The sequence below is a fragment of the Bombina bombina genome, chromosome 6, assembly GCF_027579735.1.
Source record: "Bombina bombina isolate aBomBom1 chromosome 6, aBomBom1.pri, whole genome shotgun sequence".
Lineage (NCBI taxonomy): Eukaryota > Metazoa > Chordata > Amphibia > Anura > Bombinatoridae > Bombina > Bombina bombina.
Window position 1 is genome coordinate 3862377 of NC_069504.1, and position 23578 is coordinate 3885954.

At 39.0% G+C, this 23578-nt stretch overlaps 1 protein-coding gene across 1 annotated transcript in view; it reads right to left on the minus strand.

Moving 5' to 3' along the window:
- The window catches only part of LOC128662504 (hematopoietic lineage cell-specific protein-like), a 783082-nt gene that overhangs the window by 620667 nt on the left and 138837 nt on the right, over nucleotides 1–23578 (minus strand). Inside the window, 1 exon segment of the mRNA XM_053716283.1 lies at nucleotides 17094–17248. Coding sequence (XP_053572258.1) covers nucleotides 17094–17248 — 155 coding nt within the window.

Genomic DNA, 23578 nt, shown 5'->3' on the forward strand with positions numbered 1-23578 from the left:
AAGTCTGTGTGTATTACTCTATTATACTGTGGTCTATGCGGATGATAATAAGTGTTTTTCTGAGAATATCTATTATAGTTATAGTTGTGGTTATAATTTTGTTTATAGAGAGGCCTAAGGTTTTGCTTATTTGTAGTTCTGGGAGTGGGCTGGTTCTCATAGTTAGCATTTTCTATTTGTACTGAACTGTTCTCCTTTTCAGTAACATTGTCTGTATTGTTTCTCCTTTCAGCTCTCCAACTATGTGTGATATATTTGTCAGGATTATTTCTCATTTTATGTGCAGCATAATCATCTCTATCTCTTTTGAGTTTTCTCATTTTAACCTGAACAATGTCTTCCTTTGTACTTTTAAGTTTCTCCTTCATAGATTTCTCTTTCTCTTTAAACTCCATACTTTCCTTAAAGTCTTTTAATTTAATTTCAAGAGTGGCAATTTTTTCTTCTGTTTGATTAATAATTGAATTTCTATGTTCTAAAATCAGTTTGATTAGTTTCATAGATGCCTCTTCTAGTATGTTCCTCCATTTCTCTTTTAAAGAATCATCCTCTAATTTAAATGCACATTCTTTTTTTATTCTTAAGCCTCTTGGAACAATATTCTCTTTTATATAAGACTCAAAAAAGGCACATTCAATTTTGTGTTTCATTTCGATCAGGAGCAGTGATTCGATATGTGCAATAAGTTGGTAACCTGCTAATCTAGTACTCTGCCTTGTTTTAATATCCTTCTATCTATCGTATTATTTGTCCAACATATCTCCATCTTTCTAACCCCATTTCATTGTATACTAACCTCTCATGCTTCCTAATTCACTGTGTATACTAACTATACCTATTGCTTCATCTTTTGCCTTTGCCATTTTCGCTGAAAATTTTTTTTTTTTTTTTTTTAGCAATCATTTTTAAACAATCGATTTTAAGAGCCAAGAAGCATTTTTTACCCCCTTTTTTAACTATTATATTAAGTATAAGAAATTAAATAAAAGAAAATTTTATATATAAAGATCATCCTCTATAGTGTTTCTTTATATTTCTACCCACCTCGAAAGTTTTAGCTTTAGAACCAGTGATACTGGTCTTTAGCGCAGGAAGATCACACACATAGATTTTCACCTATCAATTTAATCTGGGGATTTTTTTATATCAACCTGTGTACTTTGAGGTGAGTTTTTCAGCGCTCTCTCTTTTTCTATTCTATAAAGAAACAATAACACCACAAATGACAAAACCGGATTGAAATTTGTCTAAAACCGGTTAAAAACCCCTATTAGCACCTTGCCACAGCTCTGCTGTGGCCCTACCTGCCCTTAGGAACAATAATATGGGGTTAAAGCTTCGAATAGGCCCTCAGAAGATTATCAGGACCTCAGGAGAAGTTGCTTGCTGCTTGTCTGAATTACTAAATGTGCAACTGAGGCGTGAAAATAGGCCCCGCCCACCTCACTCGATGTTGCTGGGGCCTACACAAATCTAACAAACCTAGTTTGAAAACCATGTGGGTTATAACAACCCTAAATAAGCCAAATGACCCCTCAAGCAAACGTCCCATAAACAAAAAAAAAGTTACTCCCAGAACACACAAACGTTTGTCCCAATTTCTCATAAACAAACTGAGTGCCCAAAAAAACTTAACCCTTTATGCAAGCTAGTAAAAACCTCTGATAACACTAGGGTTACTGCTTACCCTTCCCCTAATGGGAATACTGTCAGCCTTTCTGAGTTAACACAGTCTCTGCAGAAAATATGACTGAACATACCTCATTGCTGTATAGCAAGAAACCGTTCCTCACACTGAAGTTTCCTGTACTCCTCAGCTACTGTGGGATCAGCAGTGGACCTTAGTTACAAATGCTAAGATCATAATCCTCCAGGCAGAAATCTTCATCAATGTCCTGCCTGAGAGTAAATAGTACAACACCGGTACCATTTAAAAATAACAAACTCTTGATTGTAGATAAAATAAAACTAACAGCTTAACATCTCTTTCACTTTACCCTTCCTGCTTAGAGCCGGCAAAGAGAATGACTGGGGGGTGGAGTTAAGGGGGGAGCTATATAGACAGCTCTGCTGTGGTGCTCTCTTTGCCACTTCCTGTTAGGAAGGATAATATCCCACAAGTAAGGATGAATCCGTGGACTCGGTACATCATGCAAAAGAAAACCCTAGCCTACAATAAACTACCAATAGCCCTTAAAAGGGCCTTTTGTATGGTATTGCCCTAAGTTAAACAGCTCTTTTACCTGTAAAAAAAATACAAAGACCCCCCAAAAGTAAAGCACACAGCCCAACCAACCCCCCAAAATAACAAAAACCTAAGCTACCCATTGCCTTGAAAAGGGCATTTAGCTCTTTTGCATTGCACTGAAAAGGGCATTTAGCTCTTTTGCATTGCACTGAAAAGGGTATTTAGCTCTTTTACGAAAAGCCCAAACTAAAAAAAAAAACACATAAAAAAGTTTAAAAAATGCTAACACTAACCCCCGAAGAGCCGCTTACAGTGGCTGAAGTCCCGCTTGAAGGATCTTCATCCCGACAGCTCCATCTTTATCCAGGCGACATCTTTCATCTTCATCCTGCGGCGTCTTCTATCGTCATCCAGGCAGTGCGGATCGGGTCCATCCTGAAGACATCCGGTGCGGAGCATCCTCTTCATACGGTCACCGCTGTATACTGAATCTTCAATGCAAGGTACGCGATTCAAAATGGTGTCCCTTGCATTCCTATTGGCATATTTGATTTTGGAAATTGAAATCAGCCAATAGGATGAGAGCTACTGAAATTCTATTGGCCGATTTGGAATAGGAATAATTTTTATTGTTTTGGATATTTTCGTTTGTTATTTTTTGTAATGGTAGTTTTTATTTTAGTTTTTTGTAAGGTTAGGTTTTAGTGTAAGGAAGTTTAGGGTTTATTTCACAAGTAAGTTTGTATTTATTTTAGCTAAGTAGTTAGTAAATAGTTAACTATTTAATAAATAATCTACTCAGTTAAAATAAATACAAACTTGCCTGTAAAATAAAAATAAACCCTAAGCTAGATACAATGTAACTATTAGTTATATTGTAGCTAGCTTAGGGTTTATTTTACAGGTAAGTATTTAGTTTTAAATAGGAATTATTTATTTAATAATTGTAAATTTTATTTAGCTCCATTTTAATTATGTTAAAGTTAGGGGGTGTTAGGGTTTAATATTGTTTAATTTTTGTTTTTGCGATGTGGGGGTCTGTCGTTTTAGGGGTTAATAGGTTTATTTAGTGGTAGTGATGTGGGAGGCCAGAGGTTTAGGTGTTAAGAACTTTATTTAGTGGCAGCAATGTCGGGGAGCGGTGGAATAGGGGTTAATAGATTTATTTGGTTTTTTTTTAATTTACTCCTACTATCAAATTTTCTTTATTCTCTTAGAATCTTTATTTGAAAAGCAAGAATGTAAGTTTAGATGCTGGCCCATTTTTGGTGAACAACCTGGGTTGTTCTTGCCGATTGGTGGATTAATTTAAGCGACCAATAAACAAGTGCTGTCCATAGTCCTGAACCAAAGAATAGCTTAGATGCCTTCTTTTTCAAATAAAGATAGCAAGAGAACGAAGAAAAATTGATAATAGGAGTAAATTAGAAAATTGCTGCTCTATCTGAATCACAAAAGAAAAAAATCAGGTTCAGTGTCCCTTTAACGCCACACAAGGCGATTTTCCAGACATAATCACAACCCACATAGCCACTTCTTTAGCAAAATTATAAGACATTGTTGTCCAATACCTTGTTGGGATCTTTACCAAATAAAAAAGGAAACGGGGGGAAAAAAAAGGGTTTCCTCTCATTGCTCATTGCCGTTATGTTGGGATCTTTACCAAATAAAAAAGGAAACGGGGAGAAAAAAAAGGGTTTCCTCTCATTGCTCATTGCCGTTATGTTGGGATCTTTACCAAATAAAAAAGGAAACGGGGAGAAAAAAAAGGGTTTCCTCTCATTGCCGTTATGTTGGGATCTTTACCAAATAAAAAAGGAAACGGGGAGAAAAAAAAGGGTTTCCTCTCATTGCCGTTATGTTGGGATCTTTACCAAATAAAAAAGGAAACAGGGAGAAAAAAAAAAAGGGTTTCCTCTCATTGCCGTTATGTTGGGATCTTTACCAAATAAAAAAGGAAACGGGGAGAAAAAAAAAGGATTTCCTCTCATTGCCGTTATGTTGGGATCTTTACCAAATAAAAAAGGAAACGGGGAGAAAAAAAGGGTTTCCTCTTATTGCTCATTGCCGTTATGTTGGGATCTTTACCAAATAAAAAAGGAAACGGGGAGAAAAAAAAGGGTTTCCTCTCATTGCCGTTATGTTGGGATCTTTACCAAATAAAAAAGGAAACGGGGAGAAAAAAAAAGGGTTTCCTCTCATTGCCGTTATGTTGGGATCTTTACCAAATAAAAAAGGAAACAGGGAGAAAAAAAAAGGGTTTCCTCTCATTGCCGTTATGTTGGGATCTTTACCAAATAAAAAAGGAAACGGGGAGAAAAAAAAAGGGTTTCCTCTCATTGCTGTTATGTTGGGATCTTTACCAAATAAAAAAGGAAACGGGGAGAAAAAAAAGGGTTTCCTCTCATTGCCGTTATGTTGGGATCTTTACCAAATAAAAAAGGAAACGGGGAGAAAAAAAAAGGGTTTCCTCTCATTGCCGTTATGTTGGGATCTTTACCAAATAAAAAAGGAAACGGGGAGAAAAAAAAAAGGGTTTCCTCTCATTGCCGTTATGTTGGGATCTTTACCAAATAAAAAAGGAAACGGGGAGAAAAAAAAGGGTTTCCTCTCATTGCCGTTATGTTGGGATCTTTACCAAATAAAAAAGGAAACTGGGAGAAAAAAAAGGGTTTCCTCTCATTGCCGTTATGTTGGGATCTTTACCAAATAAAAAAGGAAACGGGGAGAAAAAAAAAGGGTTTCCTCTCATTGCTCATTGCCGTTATGTTGGGATCTTTACCAAATAAAAAAGGAAACGGGGAGAAAAAAAAACGGGTTTCCTCTCATTGCCGTTATGTTGGGATCTTTGCCAAATAAAAAAGGAAACGGGGAGAAAAAAAAGGGTTTCCTCTCATTGCCGTTATGTTGGGATCTTTACCAAATAAAAAAGGAAACGGGGAGAAAAAAAAGGGTTTCCTCTCATTGCCGTTATGTTGGGATCTTTACCAAATAAAAAAGGAAACGGGGAGAAAAAAAAACGGGTTTCCTCTCATTGCCGTTATGTTGGGATCTTTGCCAAATAAAAAAGGAAACGGGGAGAAAAAAAAGGGTTTCCTCTCATTGCCGTTATGTTGGGATCTTTACCAAATAAAAAAGGAAACGGGGAGAAAAAAAAGGGTTTCCTCTCATTGCCGTTATGTTGGGATCTTTACCAAATAAAAAAGGAAACGGGGAGAAAAAAAAAGGGTTTCCTCTCATTGCTCATTGCCGTTATGTTGGGATCTTTACCAAATAAAAAAGGAAACGGGGGGAAAAAAGGGTTTCCTCTCATTGCCGTTATGTTGGGATCTTTACCAAATAAAAAAGGAAACGGGGAGAAAAAAAAAGGGTTTCCTCTCATTGCCGTTATGTTGGGATCTTTACCAAATAAAAAAGGAAACGGGGAGAAAAAAAAAGGGTTTCCTCTCATTGCTCATTGCCGTTATGTTGGGATCTTTACCAAATAAAAAAGGAAACGGGGGGAAAAAAGGGTTTCCTCTCATTGCTCATTGCCGTTATGTTGGGATATTCATTTCTTTCTTTTGCATAAGTCAAGAACTCTGATCCCCTAAAGGGAAAAATGAATAAAGTTTGAATTTCTCTAGGGTATGACTATCATTTTTTTGCATTTACTAAAGAAAGTTTAATTTTGGTTTCTGAATTTATTGAAGTATCATATTGTTCTACTATTAACTGGCCCTTAACTTTATTAATACATTCTACCAAATTGGGATTCTTTTTAGACTTCCAAAATTGTAACGTTAGGGATCTGCCTATTAGAATTACTGTGTTCACAAATTTGTTATTTATTGTTTCTCCATATAAAAAAATATGTTCATCCAATAGCTTAATCTCTTTTTTATTTATTTTGTTCAACCAATAGTTTATCATATGCCAGAATTTTTGAATTTTTGGACAACTCCAGAAGTAATGATAATATAAATCAGGTGCTGCTGGGAAGCTAAATTTGCAACATTTGTTAGTGGATAACTTATCCCATTTTATTTTCAGTGCAGGCGTAATATATATTCTATCAATTATTTTTGTATGAGATTCTCTCCACGAAGCTGTTAATGTTGCCTTAGCTGTTAATTGAAAGCGTCTTTGGATTATATCTGATTGATGCCAATTAGTGATGTCGCGAATAGTTCGCCGGCGAACATAGCTTGTTCACGTTCACCGCAGCGGGCGAACATATGCGATGTTCGATCCGCCCCCTATTTGTCATCATTGAGTAAACTTTGACCCTGTACCTCACAGTCAGCAGACACATTCCAGCCAATCAGCAGCAGACCCTCCCTCCCAGACCCTCCCACCTCCTGGACAGCATCCATTTTAGATTCATTTGGAAGCCACATTCTTAGTGAGAGGAGGGACAGTGTAGCTGCTGCTGATTTAATAGGGAAATCGATAGCTAGGCTAGTGTATTCAGTGTCCACTACAGTCCTGAAGGACTCATCTGATCTCTGCTGTAAGGACAGTACCCCAAAAAGCCCTTTTTAGGGCTAGAACATCAGTCTGTTTTTTTTTTTCCCTGTGTAATCTAATTGCAGTTGCCTGCCAGTGTGTGTGCCAGGTTCACAGCGTATACTGTGCCCACTTGCCCAGTGCCACCACTCATATCTGATTCTGGTGTAACAGTAGTGTACATTTAAAAAAAACAACACTTTTTTGACTGTGAAATAATAGCAGTCAGTTTCCTTCACATGTGTGCGTTTCAGTGCCTGCAAGGGCACAGTGTCACCCCAGTGCAACTCATATCTGGTGTAACAGTAGTGTACATTAACCCCTTAATGACCACAGCACTTTTCCATTTTCTGTCCGTTTGGGACCAAGGCTATTTTTAAATTTCTGCGGTGTTTGTGTTTAGCTGTAATTTTCCTCTTACTCGTTTACTGTACCCACACATATTATATACCGTTTTTCTCGCCATTAAATGGACTTTCTAAAGATACCATATTTTCATCATATCCTATAATTTACTATAATTTTTTTTATAAAATATGAGGAAAAAATGGAAAAAAACACGCTTTTTCTAACTTTGACCCCCAAAATCTGTTACACATCTACAACCACCAAAAAACACCCATGCTAAATAGTTTCTAAATTTTGTCCTGAGTTTAGAAATACCCAATGTTTACACTTTCTTTGCTTTTTTTGCAAGTTATAGAGCCATAAATACAAGTAGCACTTTGCTATTTCCAAACCATTTTTTTTTTCAAAATTAGCGCTAGTTATATTGGGACACTGATATCTGTCAGGAATCCCTGAAAATACCTTGACATGTATATATTTTTTTTTTAGAAGACAACCCAAAGTATTGATCTAGGCCCATTTTGGTATATTTCATGCCACCATTTCACCGCCAAATGCGATCAAATAAAAAAAAATTGTTCACTTTTTCACAAACTTTAGGTTTCTCACAGAAATTATTTACAAATAGCTTGTGCAATTATGGCATAAATGGTTGTACATTTTTCTCTGGGATCCCCTTTGTTCAGAAATAGCAGACATATATGGCTTTGACGTTGCTTTTTGGTAATTAGAAGGCCGCTAAATGCCACTGCGCACCACACGTGTATTATGTCCAGCAGTGAAGGGGTTAATTAGGGAGCATGTAGGGAGCTTTTTGGGAGCTTTTTGGGGTAATTTTAGCTTTAGTGTAGTAGACAACCCCAAGTATTGATCTAGGCCCATCTTGGTATATTTCATGCCACCATTTCACCGCCAAATGCGATCAAAAAAAAAAAAAATTACATTTTTCCAAATTTTAGGTTTCTCACTGAAATCATTTACAAACAGCTTGTGCAATTATGGCACAAATGGTTGTAAATGCTTCTCTGGGATCCCCTTTGTTCAGAAATAGCAGACATATATGGCTTTGGCGTTGCTTTTTGGTAATTAGAAGGCCAGCAGTGAAGGGGTTAATTAGGTAGCTTGTAGGGAGCTTGCAGGGTTAATTTTAGCTTTAGTGTAGAGATCAGCCTCCCACCTGACACATCAGACCCCTTGATCCCTCCCAAAGAGCTCTCTTCTCTCCCCCACCCCACAATTATCCCTGTCATCTTAAGTACTGGCAGAAAGTCTGCCAGTACTAAAATAAAAGGTATCTTTTTTTTTAATATATATATATTTTAGCATATTTACATATGCTGTTGTGTAGGATCCCCCCCTTAGCCCCCAACCTCCCTGATCCCCCCCAAAACAGCTTCCTAACCCTCCCCCTCTGCCTTATTGGGGGCCATATATGGTACTGGCAGCTGTCTGCCAGTACCCAGTTTGCAAATAAAATGTTTTTTTTTTTATTTTTATTTCATTTTTCTGTAGTTTAGCTTCCCCCCCCCCCAAGACCAATCCCCCACCCGCTCCAAGATCACTTAGATTTCCAAGTACTAAATATTTTGCACCCCTTTCTCCCACTTATAAAAACATTTTTTTCTGTAGTGTAGCGGTTCCCACCCGCTCCCTCCCCATGCATGCACACGCCCGCCCGCCCCCTCCCGTGCACGCGCGCGTGTCTGTCACTGTGAAGCGGGCGTAACCCTTACACTACCTGATCGATACAACATCATTGCTGATGTTTTAAAGCACGTTATTCCAAACAATTTAGGAATGTTAGGTGATTTATGCCCTTTATGGATTAAAACCAGACTCTGCATCAACTATGTAATTTTCCATGGGAGTTTTGCCATGGATCCCCCTCCGGCAATTCCACAGTCCAGGTGTTAGTCCCCTTGAAACAACTTTTCCATCACTATTGTGGCCAGAAAGAGTCCCTGTGGGTTTTAAAATTCGCCTGCCTATTGAAGTCTATGGCAGTTCGCCCGTTTCGCCCATTCGCAAACATTTGCGGAAGTTCATGTTCGCCGTTCGCGAATGCAAAATTTTAGGTTCGCGACATCACTAATGCCAATTGATGGCTATCTTTTCCATGTTCTTTAGGCCTTGAAAAGTTTTAGTGTTTTATATAAGACAGAATGATTCCCTAGCTTGTCTATGTTTAAGGTTGGTCTTATTATTACCCTTGCACTGTCCTCAGAATATTCTTTAATAATTTCATTAAAAAAACATAATTTATGTAAGAACTTACCTGATAAATTCATTTCTTTCATATTAGCAAGAGTCCATGAGCTAGTGACGTATGGGATATACATTCCTACCAGGAGGGGCAAAGTTTCCCAAACCTTAAAATGCCTATAAATACACCCCTCACCACACCCACAATTCAGTTTAACGAATAGCCAAGAAGTGGGGTGATAAGAAAAAAGTGCGAAAGCATATAAAATAAGGAATTGGAATAATTGTGCTTTATACAAAAAAATCATAACCACCACAAAAAAGGGGGGCCTCATGGACTCTTGCTAATATGAAAGAAATGAATTTATCAGGTAAGTTCTTACATAAATTATGTTTTCTTTCATGTAATTAGCAAGAGTCCATGAGCTAGTGACGTATGGGATAATGACTACCCAAGATGTGGATCTTTCCACACAAGAGTCACTAGAGAGGGAGGGATAAAATAAAGACAGCCAATTCCTGCTGAAAATAATCCACACCCAAAATAAAGTTTAATGAAAAACATAAGCAGAAGATTCAAACTGAAACCACTGCCAGAAGTACTTTTCTACCAAAAACTGCTTCAGAAGAAGAAAACACATCAAAATGGTAGAATTTAGAAAAAGTATGCAAAGAGGACCAAGTTGCTGCTTTGCAAATCTGATCAATCGAAGCTTCATTCCTAAACGCCCAGGAAGTAGAAACTGACCTAGTAGAATGAACTGTAATCCTTAGAGGCGGAGTTTTACCCGACTCGACATAAGCATGATGAAATAAAGATTTCAACCAAGATGCCAAATAAATGGCAGAAGCTTTCTGGCCTTTTCTAGAACCGGAAAAGATGACAAATAATACAAAACTCTAACAGCATCCAAAGAATGCAATGATTTCTCCTAGAATTCATAGGAATAGGACATAATGAAGGAACCACAATTTCTCTACTAAGGTTGTTAGAATTCACAACCTTAGGTAAAAAATTCAAAAGAAGTTCGCAGCACCGCCTCATCCTGATGAAAAATCAGAAAAGGAGACTCACAAGAAAGAGCAGATAATTCAGAGACTCTTCTGGCAGAAGAGATGGCCAAAAGAAACAAAACGTTCCAAGAAAGTAATATAACGACCAAAGAATGCATGGGTTCAAAAGGAGGAGCTTGAAAAGCCCCCAGAGCCAAATTCAAACTCCAAGGAGGAGAAATTGACTTAATGACAGGTTTTATACGAACCAAAGCTTGTACAAAACAATGAAATATCAGGAAGATTAGCAATCCTTCTGTGAAAAAAGAACAGAAAGAGCAGAGATTTGTCCTTTCAAGGAACTTGCGGACAAACCTCTATCCAAACAATCCTGAAGAAACTGAAAAATTCTCGGTATTCAAAAAGAATGCCAAGAAAAAATGATGAGAAAGACACTAAGAAATATAAGTCTTCCAGACTCTATAATATATCTCACTAGATACAGATTTACGAGCCTGTCACATAGTATTAAACACAGAGTCAGAGAAACCTTCTTTGACCAAGAATCAAGCGTTCAAACTCTATACCTTAAAATTTAAGGATTTGAGATCCTGATGAAAAAAAGGACCTTGCGACAGAAAGTCTGGTCTTAACGGAAGAGTCCACAGCTGGCAAGAGGCCATCCGGACAAGGTCCGCATACCAAAACCTGTGAGGCCATGCTGGAGCTACCAGCAGGACAAACGAGCATTCCTTAGAATCTTGGAGAATACTCTTGGAAGAAGAACTAGAGGCGGAAAGATATAGGCAGGATGATACTTCCAAGGAAGTGATAATGCATCCACTGCCCCCGCCCGAGGATCCCAGGATCTGGACAGATACCAGGGAAGTTTCTTGTTTAGATGAGAAGCCATCAGATCTATTTCTGGGAGTTCCCACATTTGAACAATCTGAAGAAATACCTCTGGGTGAAGAGACCATTCGTCCGGATGCAACGTTTGGCGACTGAGATAATCCGCTTCCCAATTGTCTATACCTGGGATATGAACCGCAGAGATTAGACAGGAGCTGGATTCCGCCCAAACCAAAATTCGAGATACTTCTTTCATAGCCAGAGGACTGTGAGTCCCTCCTTGATGATTGATGTATGCCACAGCTGTGACATTGTCTATCTGAAAACAAATGAACAACTCTCTCTTCAGAAGAGGCCAAGACTGAAGAGCTCTGAAAATTGCACGGAGTTCCAAAATATTGATCGGTAATCTCACCTCCTGAGATTCCCAAACCCCTTGTGCCGTCAGAGACCCCCACACAGCTCCCCAACCTGTAAGACTTGCATCTGTTGAGATTATAGTCCAGGTCGGAAGAACAAAGAAGCCCCCTGAACTAAACGATGGTGAACTGTCCACCATGTCAGAGAGTGTCGTATAATCGGTTTAAAGATATTAATTGAGATATCTTTGTGTAATCCCTGCACCACTGGTTCAGCATACAGAGCTGAAGAGGTCGCATGTGAAAATGAGCAAAGGAGATCTCATCCGATGCGGCAGTCCTAAGACCTAAAATTTCCCATGCATAAGGCTACCAAAGGGAATGATTTTGACTGAAGGTTTTGACAAGCTGATATCAATGTTAAACTTCTCTTATCTGACAAGGACAGAGTCATAGACACTGAATCTATCTGGAAACCTAAAAAGGTTACCCTTTTCTGAGGAAACAATGAACTGATTGGTAAATTGATCCTCCAACCATGATCTTGAAGAAACAACACAAGTCGATTCGTATGAGATTCTGCGAAAATGTGAAGACTGAGCAAGTACCAAGATATCGTCCAAAAAAGGAAATACCAAAACCCTGTTCTCTGATTACAGACAGAAGGGCACCGAGAATCTTTGAAAAAAATTCTTGGAGCTGACGCTAGGCCAAACGGTAGAGCCACAAAACTGGTAATGCTTGTCTAAAAAGAGAATCTCAGAAACTAAAAGTGATCTGGATGAATCGGAATATGCAGATATGCATCCTGTAAATCTATTGTAGACATATAATGCCCTTGCTAAACAAAAGGCAGGATAGTCCTACAGTTACCATCTTGAATATTGGTATCCTTACATAACGATTCAATATAGATAGATCCGGAACTGGTCTGAAGGAATTGACCTTCTTTGGTACAATGAAGAGATAGAATAAAACCCCAGCCCCTGTTCCAGAACTGGAACTGGCATAATTACTCCAGCCAACTCTAGATCTGGAACACATTTCAGAAATGCTGAGCCTTTGCTGAGTTTACTGGGACATGGGAAAGAAAAAAATCTCTTTGCAGGAGGCCTTAACTTGAAGCCAATTCTGTACCTTAAAAGAAAACGTAAACTGCCCCATACCAGCTGAGCTGGAATGAGGGCCGCACCTTCATGGGTATTTAGGAGCTGGCTACAGGTTTCTATAAGGCTTGGATATATTCCAAACTGGAAATGGTTTCCAAACTGATACCGCTCCTGAGGATGAAGGATCAGGCTTTTGTTCCTTGTTGTGAGGAAAGGAACGAAAATGATTATTAGACCTAAATTTACCTTAGATTTTTTTATCCTTTGGTAAAAAAAGTTCCCTTCCCTCCAGTAACAGTTGAGATAATAGAATCCAACTGAAAATCGAATAATTTATTACCCTGGAAAGAAAGGGAAAGCAAAGTTGACTTAGAAGACATATCAGCATTCCAAGTTTTAAGCCATAAAGCTTTTCTAGCTAAAATAGCTAGAGACATATACCTGACATCAACTCTAATGATATCAAAAGATGGTATCACAAATAAAATTATTAGCATGTTATAGAATAATAATAATGCTATAAAATTATGATCTGTTACTTGTTGCGCTAAAGCTTCTAACCAAAAAGTTGAAGCTGCAGCAACATCCGCTAAAAATATAGCAGGTCTAAGAAGATTACCTGAACATAAGTAAGCTTTTCTTAGAAAGGATTCAATCTTCCTATCTAAAGGATCCTTAAATGAAGTACTATCTGCCATAGGAATAGTAGTACGTTTAGCAGGAGTAGAGACAGCCCCATTAACCATAGAGATTTTGTCCCAAAACTCTAATCTGTCAGATGGCACAGGATATAATTGCTTAAACGTTTAGAAGGAGTAAATGAATTACCCAAATTATTCCATTCCCTGGAAATTACTTCAGAAATAGCATCAGGGAGAGAAAACACTTCTGGAATAACTACAGGAGATTTAAAAACCTTATTTAAACGTTTACATTTAGTATCAAGAGGGCCAGAATCCTCTATTTCTAATGCAATTAATACTTCTTTAAGTAAAGAACGAATAAATTCCATCTTGAACAAATACAAAGATTTATCAGCATCAACCTCTGAGACAGAAACCTCTGAACCAGAAGAACCATTATCAGTATCAGAATGATGATGTTCATTTAAAAATTCATCTGAAAAAAGAGAAGTTTTTAAAATACTTTTATGTATACTAGAAGGAGAAATAACAGACATAGCCTTCTTAATGGATTTAAAAAATAAAATCTCTTATGTTATCAGGAACACTCTGAAAATTAGATGTTGACGGAACAGCAACATGTAATGTAACAGTACTAAAGGAAATTTTATCTGCATTAATAAGTTTGACATGACATGCAATACAAACAACAGCTGGAGAAACAGATACCAAAAGTTTATAGCAGATACACTTAGCTTGGTAGCTCCAGCACCGGGCAGCGATTTTCCTGAAGTATCTTCTGACTCAGTTGCAACGTGGAACATCTTGCAATATGTAAAAGAAAAAACAACATATAAAGCAAAATTGATCAAATTCCTTAAATGACAGTTTCAGGAATGGGAAAAAAATGCCAGTGAACAAGCTTCTAGCAACCAGAAGCAATAAATAATGAGACTTAAATAATGTGGAGACAAAAATGACGCCCATATTTTTTAGCGCCAAAAAAGACGCCCACATTATTTGGCGCCTAAATGCTTTTGGCGCCAAAAATGACGCGACATCCGGAACGCCAACATTTTTGACGCAAAAAAACGTCAAAAAATGACGCAACTTCCGGCGACACGTATGACGCCGGAAACAGAAAAAAAATTTGCGCCAAAAAAGTCCGCGCCAAGAATGACGCAATAAAATGAAGCATTTTCTGCCCCCGCGAGCCTAACAGCCCACAGGGAAAAAGTCAAATTTTTTAAGGTAAGAAAAAATGATTGAAACAAATGCATTATCCCAAATATGTCTGAAAATAAGGAATGTTGAACATTCTGAGTCAAGGCAAATAAATGTTTGAATACATATATTTAGAACTTTATAAATAAAGTGCCCAACCATAGCTTAGAGTGTCACAAAAATAAGACTTACTTACCCCAGGACACTCATCTACATGTTGTAGAAAGCCAAACCAGTACTGAAACGAGAATCAGCAGAGGTAATGGTATATATATATAAGAGTATATCGTCGATCTGAAAAGGGAGGTAAGAGATGAATCTCTACGACCGATAACAGAGAACCTATGAAATAGACCCCGTAGAAGGAGATCATTGCATTCAAATAGGCAATACTCTCCTCACATCCCTCTGACATTTACTGCACGCTGAGAGGAAAACCGGGCTCCAACCTGCTGCGGAGCGCATATCAACGTAGAATCTAGCACAAACTTACTTCACCACCTCCATAGGAGGCAAAGTTTGTAAAACTGAATTGTGGGTGTGGTGAGGGGTGTATTTATAGGCATTTTAAGGTTTGGGAAACTTTGCCCCTCCTGGTAGGAATGTATATCCCATACGTCACTAGCTCATGGACTCTTGCTAATTACATGAAAGAAAATGTTGTACCTGCAAATATGCAAACAATTCTTTATCAGAGGTTATATTGGTTTTTTAATTCTTTTGTGTATCTTTTAACTGCTCAAGATAGGTAAGTCCTTTCCTTTACTTGATCTTCTCACCAGTTCCAAATCAGGGTTTCGCATTATTGTATGATATTTAGACCAGCTAGGATTGGCTTGTGTTATTTTGACAATTTTTTGCCAAGCGCATATCTTGGTTTTAAAAGTTACCACAGTTTTAACTCCTAGGCCCCCATTTATCATTGTGCGGACGGACATGATCCGCTATAGCGAACCATGTCCGCCGCACATCAATAAATGCCGACCTCATACGCTGTCCGCATTTATCATTGCACCAGCAGTTCTTGTGAACTGCTGGTGCAATACCGCCCCCTGCAGATTCGCTAGCAGGGGGTGTCAATCAACCCGATCTTATTCGATCGGGTTGATTTCTGTCCGCCGCCTCAGAGCAGGTGGACAGGTTATGGAGCAGCGGTCTTTAGACCGCTGCTTCATAACGTGTGTTTCTGGCGAGCCTCCGTTGTGAGCTTGATAAATAGACCCGCTAGTGGTAAGTGTCCTTTACAATGTTATAAAGAATAAGGGCTAACTATTTGTTCTTCTAACCCCATAATTGAGTAGTTCTCCGTTTCCGTTAACCAATCCATTGCAAGTTTCCAAATACAGAATTATATAGTTCAACATCAGGGAAAGACATTCCACCCTCCCTTCTAAAATAGGACATTTTTTCAAAAGCTAAGGCCCTTCATCTTTTACCCCACAAATACCCCACACACTTTTGCTTAAATAACAAGTCTTTGCGTTTAATAAAGAACGGTAGGTTTTGCACTAAATATATCAATTTAGGGAACGTCACCATATTAATCAGATTGAATTTACCTGACAGAGATAATGGAAATATGGGCCAGGTTGATAAGTCGAATATTTTCGCAAAAATGTGGGGGTAGTTCAACTTATACCAATTTTTCGGGTCTCTAGCAAATTTGATACTTAAATATTTCAGATCATCCTTTGTTTCTTTTTTGTAGCTACTTTTGTTTTATAAATCTAAAACATTTCTGATTTAGTTACTTTGTAACCAGAGAAGGAACTAAACTTTTCTAAGATTTGAGTTAATATGGGAATGTTTTTTCTCGTATCTTTCAGGAAGACTAATAAATCGTCTGCAAAATATTGGGTAATACATCCATTGACTAAAATGTTGGCCAAGGGGTTTTTGTAGATGGTTTGAACAAATCTAAGAAGATGGTCCCACGTGAACGTATCAAACGCTTTTTCTGCGTCAATTGCTATAATAGCGATGTCTACTTTGGATAAGGACCTCTTTCTATTAAGTTGGTGCCAGTAATAGTCAATAGTTAATTGCAATTTCCTCAAATTGGTAGTTGATTTTTTACCCGGTATGAAGCCAATCTGATCTTTGTGTATTAACGGACCAATCACTAACTTTAACCTTTGTGCAATGATACTAGCGAGGATTTTAGAATTGCTATTTAACAACAAAATTGGTCTATATGCATTTAACTCTTCTGGATCATTGTCCTTTTTCAGTCTTTGGCCCTGTTTGTAGAGCTGGCACTGTGAGCCCCAAATATCTTTTTAAAGACAGTGCAAGCAAAGTAGTCATCACCTCCCTGGAAGAAGCAGTGGGGCAAAGAAACCAATACCTATGGAGTGGCATAGGAGAGGGGCTTAAACGTGCCAGAACATCCAGTGGGACCTGCCCAACTGGGGGAGATATAGCCGGGTGCTTGACCCCAGTCTCAGCAACTGCCTGGTAGAAGTGTCATAGGCAGAGGTAGCAATACCAACCTGGGAGCAGGTGCTGTACCGGGGTTTGGACAGAGGAAGGGAGACCCCCTAGTAGAGATACTGCTGCGTTCCCACATATCTTGTGGAACACAGTAACAGAGCTCTGCTACATACTGTATATACTTGCAGAGTAGGCACTATACCTTTATATAACTGTATAAACTGCAGTACCTATCACTTTTGTGTGTTGTGTACTTTCAGACCCAGTGTTTTACCCTCTACTGTTGTGAGAGCATAAAATGTCAATGGTTGTGTTCTCTGCTTCTTCTCTATAAATATAAAAACTTACCACAAAATCAGGATCTGTTTCCCAGTCATCTGCTGCTTCGGCTGATACATTCACCTTGTGTCCTACAGAAGCTTTCCACATCTGTCCAAAGAAAGATACAGTTTTACATAGGATATAGGTGATAATTTACTGGTAATACTGAAAAAGGTGTGAAAATAGGCTAGAGAGATGTGAGGATGAACTGGTTATACTGGTTATACTGGGAAAGAGATGAGGATAGGATGGTTATACCGGTAGAGAGACGAGGATAGGATGGCTATACCGGTAGACAGATGAGGAAAGGATGGCAATACCGGTAGAGAGAGGAGGATAGGATGGTAATACTGGTAGACAGATGAGGATAGGATGAATATACTGGTAAAGAGATAAGGAAAGAATGGTTATACTGGCAGACAGATGAAGATAGGATCGTTATACAGGTAGACAGATGAGGATAGGATGGTAATACCAGTAGAGAGAGGATAGGATGATTATACAGGTAGTGAGTTGACGATAGAATGAATATAATGGTAGAGAGATGAGGGAAGAATGATTATACCGCTGGAGATATGAGGATAGAATGGTTATACTGACAGAGAGATGAGGATAGGGTGATTATACCAGCAGAGATAGGAGGATAGGATAACACTGGTAGAGAGAGGATAGAATGGTTATACCGGCAGAGAGATGAGGATAGGATGGTAACACCGGTAGAGAGATGAGGATAGGATGGATGGTTATACCGCTAGAGAGATGAGGATAGAATGGTTATACCGCTAGAAAGATGAGGATATAATGATTATACCGCTAACGAGATGAGGATAGAATGATTATACCGCTAGAGAGGTGAGGATAGGATGATTATACCGGCAGAGAGATGAGAATAGGATGATTATACCGGTATAGAGATGAGGATAGGATGATTATACTGGTATAGAAATGAGGATAGGATGATTATACTAGTAGAGAGATGAGGATAGGATGATTATACCACTAGAGAGATGAGGATAGAATGATTATACCGCTAGAGAGATGAGGATAGAATGATTATACCGCTAGAGAGATGAGGATAGAATGATTATACCGCTAGAGAGATGAGGATAGAATGATTATACTGCTAGAGAGATGAGGATAGAATGGTTATACTGGTTGAGAGATAAGGATAGGATGATTATACCGGCAGAGAAATGAGGATAGGATGGTTACACCTGTAGAGAGATGAGGATAGGATGATTATACCGACATAGAGATGAAGATAGGGTGATTATACTGGCATAGAGATGAAGATAGAATGATTATACCGCTAGAGAGATGAGGATAGAATGGTTATACCGGTTGAGAGATAAGGATAGGATGATTATACTGGTATAGAGATGAGGATAGGGTGATTATACCAGCATAGAGATGAGGATAGGGTGATTATACCGGCATAGAGATGAGAATAGAATGATTATACCATTAGAGAGATGAGGATAGAATGGTTATACCGGTTGAGAGATAAGGGTAGGATAGTAATAAAGGTAGAGAGGCGAGATAGGATGATTATACCGGCAGAGAGATGAGAATAGGATGATTATACCTGCATAGAGATGAGGATAGGATGGTTATACTGGCATAGACATGAGGATAGGATGGTTACACTGGTAGAGAGATGAGGATAGAATGATTATACCGGTATAGAGATGAGGATAGAATGGTAACACCAGTAGAGAGATAAGGACAGGATGTTTGTAATAGGGGAGAGAGATGAGGATAGAATGATTATACCAGTATAGAGATGAGGATAGGGTGGTAACACCAGTAGAGAGATGAGGATAGAATGATTATACCGGCATAGAGATGAAAATAGGGTGGTAACACTAGTAGAGAGATGAGGATAGAATGATTATACCGGTATAGAGATGAGGATAGGGTGGTAACACCAGTAGACAGATGAGGATAACAAAATTTATGTAAGAACTTACCTGATAAATTAATTTCTTTCATATTAGCAAGAGTCCATGAGCTAGTGACGTATGGGATATACATTCCTACCAGGAGGGGCAAAGTTTCCTAAACCTTAAAATACCTATAAATACACCCCTCACCACACCCACAATTCAGTTTAATGAATAGCCAAGAAGTGGGGTGATAAAAGGAGCGAAAGCATCAAAATAATAAGGAATTGGAATAATTGTGCTTTATACAAAAAAATCATAACCACCACAAAAAGGGTGGGTCTCATGGACTCTTGCTAATATGAAAGAAATGAATTTATCAGGTACGTTCTTACATAAATTATGTTTTCTTTCATGTAATTAGCAAGAGTCCATGAGCTAGTGACGTATGGGATAGCAGATACCCAAGATGTGGAACTTCCACGCAAGAGTCACTAGAAAGGGAGGGATAAAATAAAGACAGCCAATTCCGCTGAAAAAATAATCCACAACCCAAATCAAAAGTTTTAATCTTTATAATGAAAAAAACTGAAATTATAAGCAGACGAATCAAACAGAAACAGCTGCCTGAAGTACTTTTCTACCAAAAACTGCTTCAGAAGAAGAAAACACATCAAAATGGTAGAATTTAGTAAAAGTATGCAAAGAAGACCAAGTTGCTGCTTTGCAAATCTGATCAACAGAAGCTTCATTCCTAAAAGCCCAGGAAGTAGAAACTGACCTAGTAGATTGAGCCGTAATCCTTTGAGGCGGGGACTTACCCGACTCTACATAAGCATGATGAATCAAAGACTTTAACCAAGACGCCAAAGAAATGGCGGAAGCCTTCTGACCTTTCCTGGAACCAGAAAAGATAACAAATAGACTGGAAGTCTTCCTAAAATCTTTAGTAGCTTCAACATAATATTTCAAAGCTCTAACTACATCCAAAGAATGTAAAGATCTCTCCTTAGAATTCTTAGGATTAGGACATAATGAAGGAACAACAATTTCTCTACTAATGTTGTTAGAATTCACAACCTTAGGTAAAAATTGAAAAGAAGTCTGTAACACTGCCTTATCCTGATGAAAAATCAGAAAAGGAGATTCACAAGAGAGAGCAGATAACTCAGAAACTCTTCTAGCAGAAGAGATAGCCAAAAGGAACAATACTTTCCAGGAAAGTAATTTAATGCCCAGAGAATGCATAGGCTCAAACGGAGGAGCCTGCAAAGCCTTCAAAACCAAATTAAGACTCCAAGGAGGAGAGATTGACTTTGGGGGGCCCATTTATCAAAGGGCTTGCGGACCTGATCCGACACTGCGGATCAGGTCCGCAAGACCTCGCTAAATGCGGAGAGCAATACGCTCTCCGCATTTAACATTGCACCAGCAGCTCACAAGAGCTGCTGGTGCAACGCCGCCCCCTGCTGACTCGCGGCCAATCGGCCGCCAGCAGGGAGCTTTCGATCGGGTTGATTTCCGGCGATTCCTGTCCGCCTGCTCAGAGCAGGCGGACAGGGTTATGAAACAGCGGTCTTTAGACCGCTGCTTCATAACTTGTGTTTCTGGCGAGTCTGAAGACTCGCCAGAAAAACGGCCCTTCAAGCTCCGTACAGAGCTTGATAAATGGGCCTGAATGACAGGCTTGATACGAACCAAAGCCTGAACAAAACAACGAATATCAGGAAGATTAGCAATCTTTCTGTGAAAAAGAACAGAAAGTGCAGAGATTTGTCCTTTCAAAGAACTTGCAGACAAACCCTTATCCAAACCATCCTGAAGAAATTGTAAAATTCTAGGAATTCTGAAAGAATGCCAGGAGAATTTATGAGAAGAACACCAAGAGATGTAAGTCTTCCAAACTCGATAATAAATCTTTCTAGAGACGGATTTACGAGCCTGTAACATAGTGTTAATCACTGAGTCAGAGAAACCTCTATGACTGAGGATCAAGCGTTCAATCTCCATACCTTCAAATTTAATGATTTGAGATCCTGATGGAAAAATGGGCCTTGAGATAGAAGGTCTGGTCTTAATGGAAGTGTCCAAGGTTGGCAACTGGCCATCCGAACAAGATCTGCAAACCAAAACCTGTGTGGCCATGCTGGAGCCACCAGCAGTATAAATGAATGCTCCAATAGAATTTTGGAGATCACTTTTGGAAGAAGAACTAGAGGCGGAAAGATATAAGCAGGATGATAATTCCAAGGAATTAACAACGCATCTACTGCTTCCGCCTGAGGATCCCGGGATCTGGACAGATACCTGGGAAGTTTCTTGTTCAAATGAGAGGCCATCAGATCTATTTCTGGAAGACCCCAGAGTCGAACAATCTGAAGAAAAACCTCTGGATGAAGAAACCATTCGCCCGGATGTAACGTCTGGCGACTGAGGTAATCCGCTTCCCAATTGTCTACACCTGGGATGTGAACCGCAGAAATTAGACAGGAGCTGGATTCCGCCCATACAAGTATCCGAGATACTTCTTTCATAGCTTGAGGACTGTGAGTCCCCCCTTGATGATTGACATATGCCACGGTCGTGACATTGTCTGTTTGAAAACAAATAAAAGATTCTCTCTTCAAAAGAGGCCAAAACTGAAGAGCTCTGAAAATCGCACGGAGTTCCAAAATGTTGATTGGTAATCTCGCCTCCTGAGATTCCCAAACCCCTTGCGCTGTCAGAGATCCCCATACAGCTCCCCAACCTGATAGACTTGCATCTGTTGAGATCACAGTCCAGATTGGACGAACGAAAGAGACCCCTTGAAATAAACGATGGTGATCCATCCACCAAGTTAGAGATGATCGAACATTGGGATTTAAGGATATTATTTGTGATATCCTTGTATAATCCCTGCACCACTGGTTCAGCATACAAAGCTGGAGTGGCCTTGTGTGAAAATGAGCAAAAGGGATCGCGTCCGATGCAGCAGTCATGAGACCTAAAATCTCCATGCATAATGCTACCGAAGGGAACAATCGAGACTGAAGGTTTCGACAGGCTGAAACCAATTTCAGACGTCTCTTTTCTGTCAGAGACAAAGTCATGGACACTGAATCTATTTGGAAACCCAAAAAGGTTACTCTTGTCTGAGGAATCAAGGAACTCTTTGGTAAATTGATCCTCCAACCATGTTTTTGAAGAAACAACACAAGTTGATTCATATGAGATTCTGCAGAATGTGAAGACTGAGCAAGTACCAAGATATCGTCCAAATAAGGAAATACCGCAATACCCTGTTCTCTGATTACAGAGAGTAGGGCACCGAGAACCTTGGAAAAGATCCTTGGCGCTGTTGCTAGACCAAATGGAAGAGCAATAAACTGGTAATGCTTGTCTAGAAAAGAGAATCTCAGAAACTGATAGTGATCTGGATGAATTGGAATATGCAGGTATGCATCCTGTAAGTCTATTGTAGACATATAATGCCCTTGCTGAACAAAAGGCAGAATAGTTCTTATTGTCACCATTTTGAATGTTGGTATCCTTACATAACGATTCAATATTTTTAGATCCAGAACCGGTCTGAAAGAATTCTCTTTCTTTGGTACGATGAATAGATTTGAATAAAACCCCAGACCCTGTTCCAGAACTGGAACTGGTAAAATTACCCCAGCTAACTCTAGGTCTTAAACACATTTCAGAAACGCCTGAACCTCCACTGGATTGACTGGAATGCGTGAGAGAAAGAATCTTCTCACAGGCGGTCTTACTTTGAAACCTATTCTGTACCCTTGCGAAACAATGTTCTGAATACAAAGATTGTGAACCGAATTGATCCAAACATCTTTGAAAAATCGTAACCTGCCCCCTACCAGCTGAGCTGGAATGAGGGCCGCACCTTCATTCGGATTTAGGGGCTGGTTTTGACTTTCTGGAAGGCCTGGATTTACTCCAGACTGGATTAGGTTTCCAACCGGAAACTGTTCCTTTAGGGGAAGGATCGGCTTCTGCTCCTTATTCTGACGAAAGGAACGAAAACTATTAGCAGCCCTGTAATTACCTTTAGATTTTTTTGCCCTGAGGCAAAAAGGCACCCTTCCCTCCAGTAACAGTTGAAATTATAGAATCCAACTGAGAACCAAACAACTTATTACCTTGGAAAGAGAGAGAAAGCAAAGTTGACTTAGAAGTCATATCTACATTCCAGGATTTAAGCCATAAAGCTCATCTAGCTAAAATAGCTAAAGACATATACCGGACATCAACTCTAATGATATCAAAGATGGCATCACAGACAAAGTTATTAGCGTGTTGAAGAAGTTTAACAATGCTATATGTATTATGATCTGTCACTTGTTGCACTAAAGCCTCCAACCAGAAAGTTGAAGCTGCAGCAACATCAGCCAAAGAGATAGCAGGTCTAAGTAGATTACCTGAACACAAATAAGCTTTTCTCAAAAAAGATTCAATATTCCTATCTAAAGGATCTTTAAATGAAGTGCTATCTGCCGTAGGAATAGCAGTACGTTTGGCTAGAGTAGAGATAGCCCCATCGAGTTTAGGGATT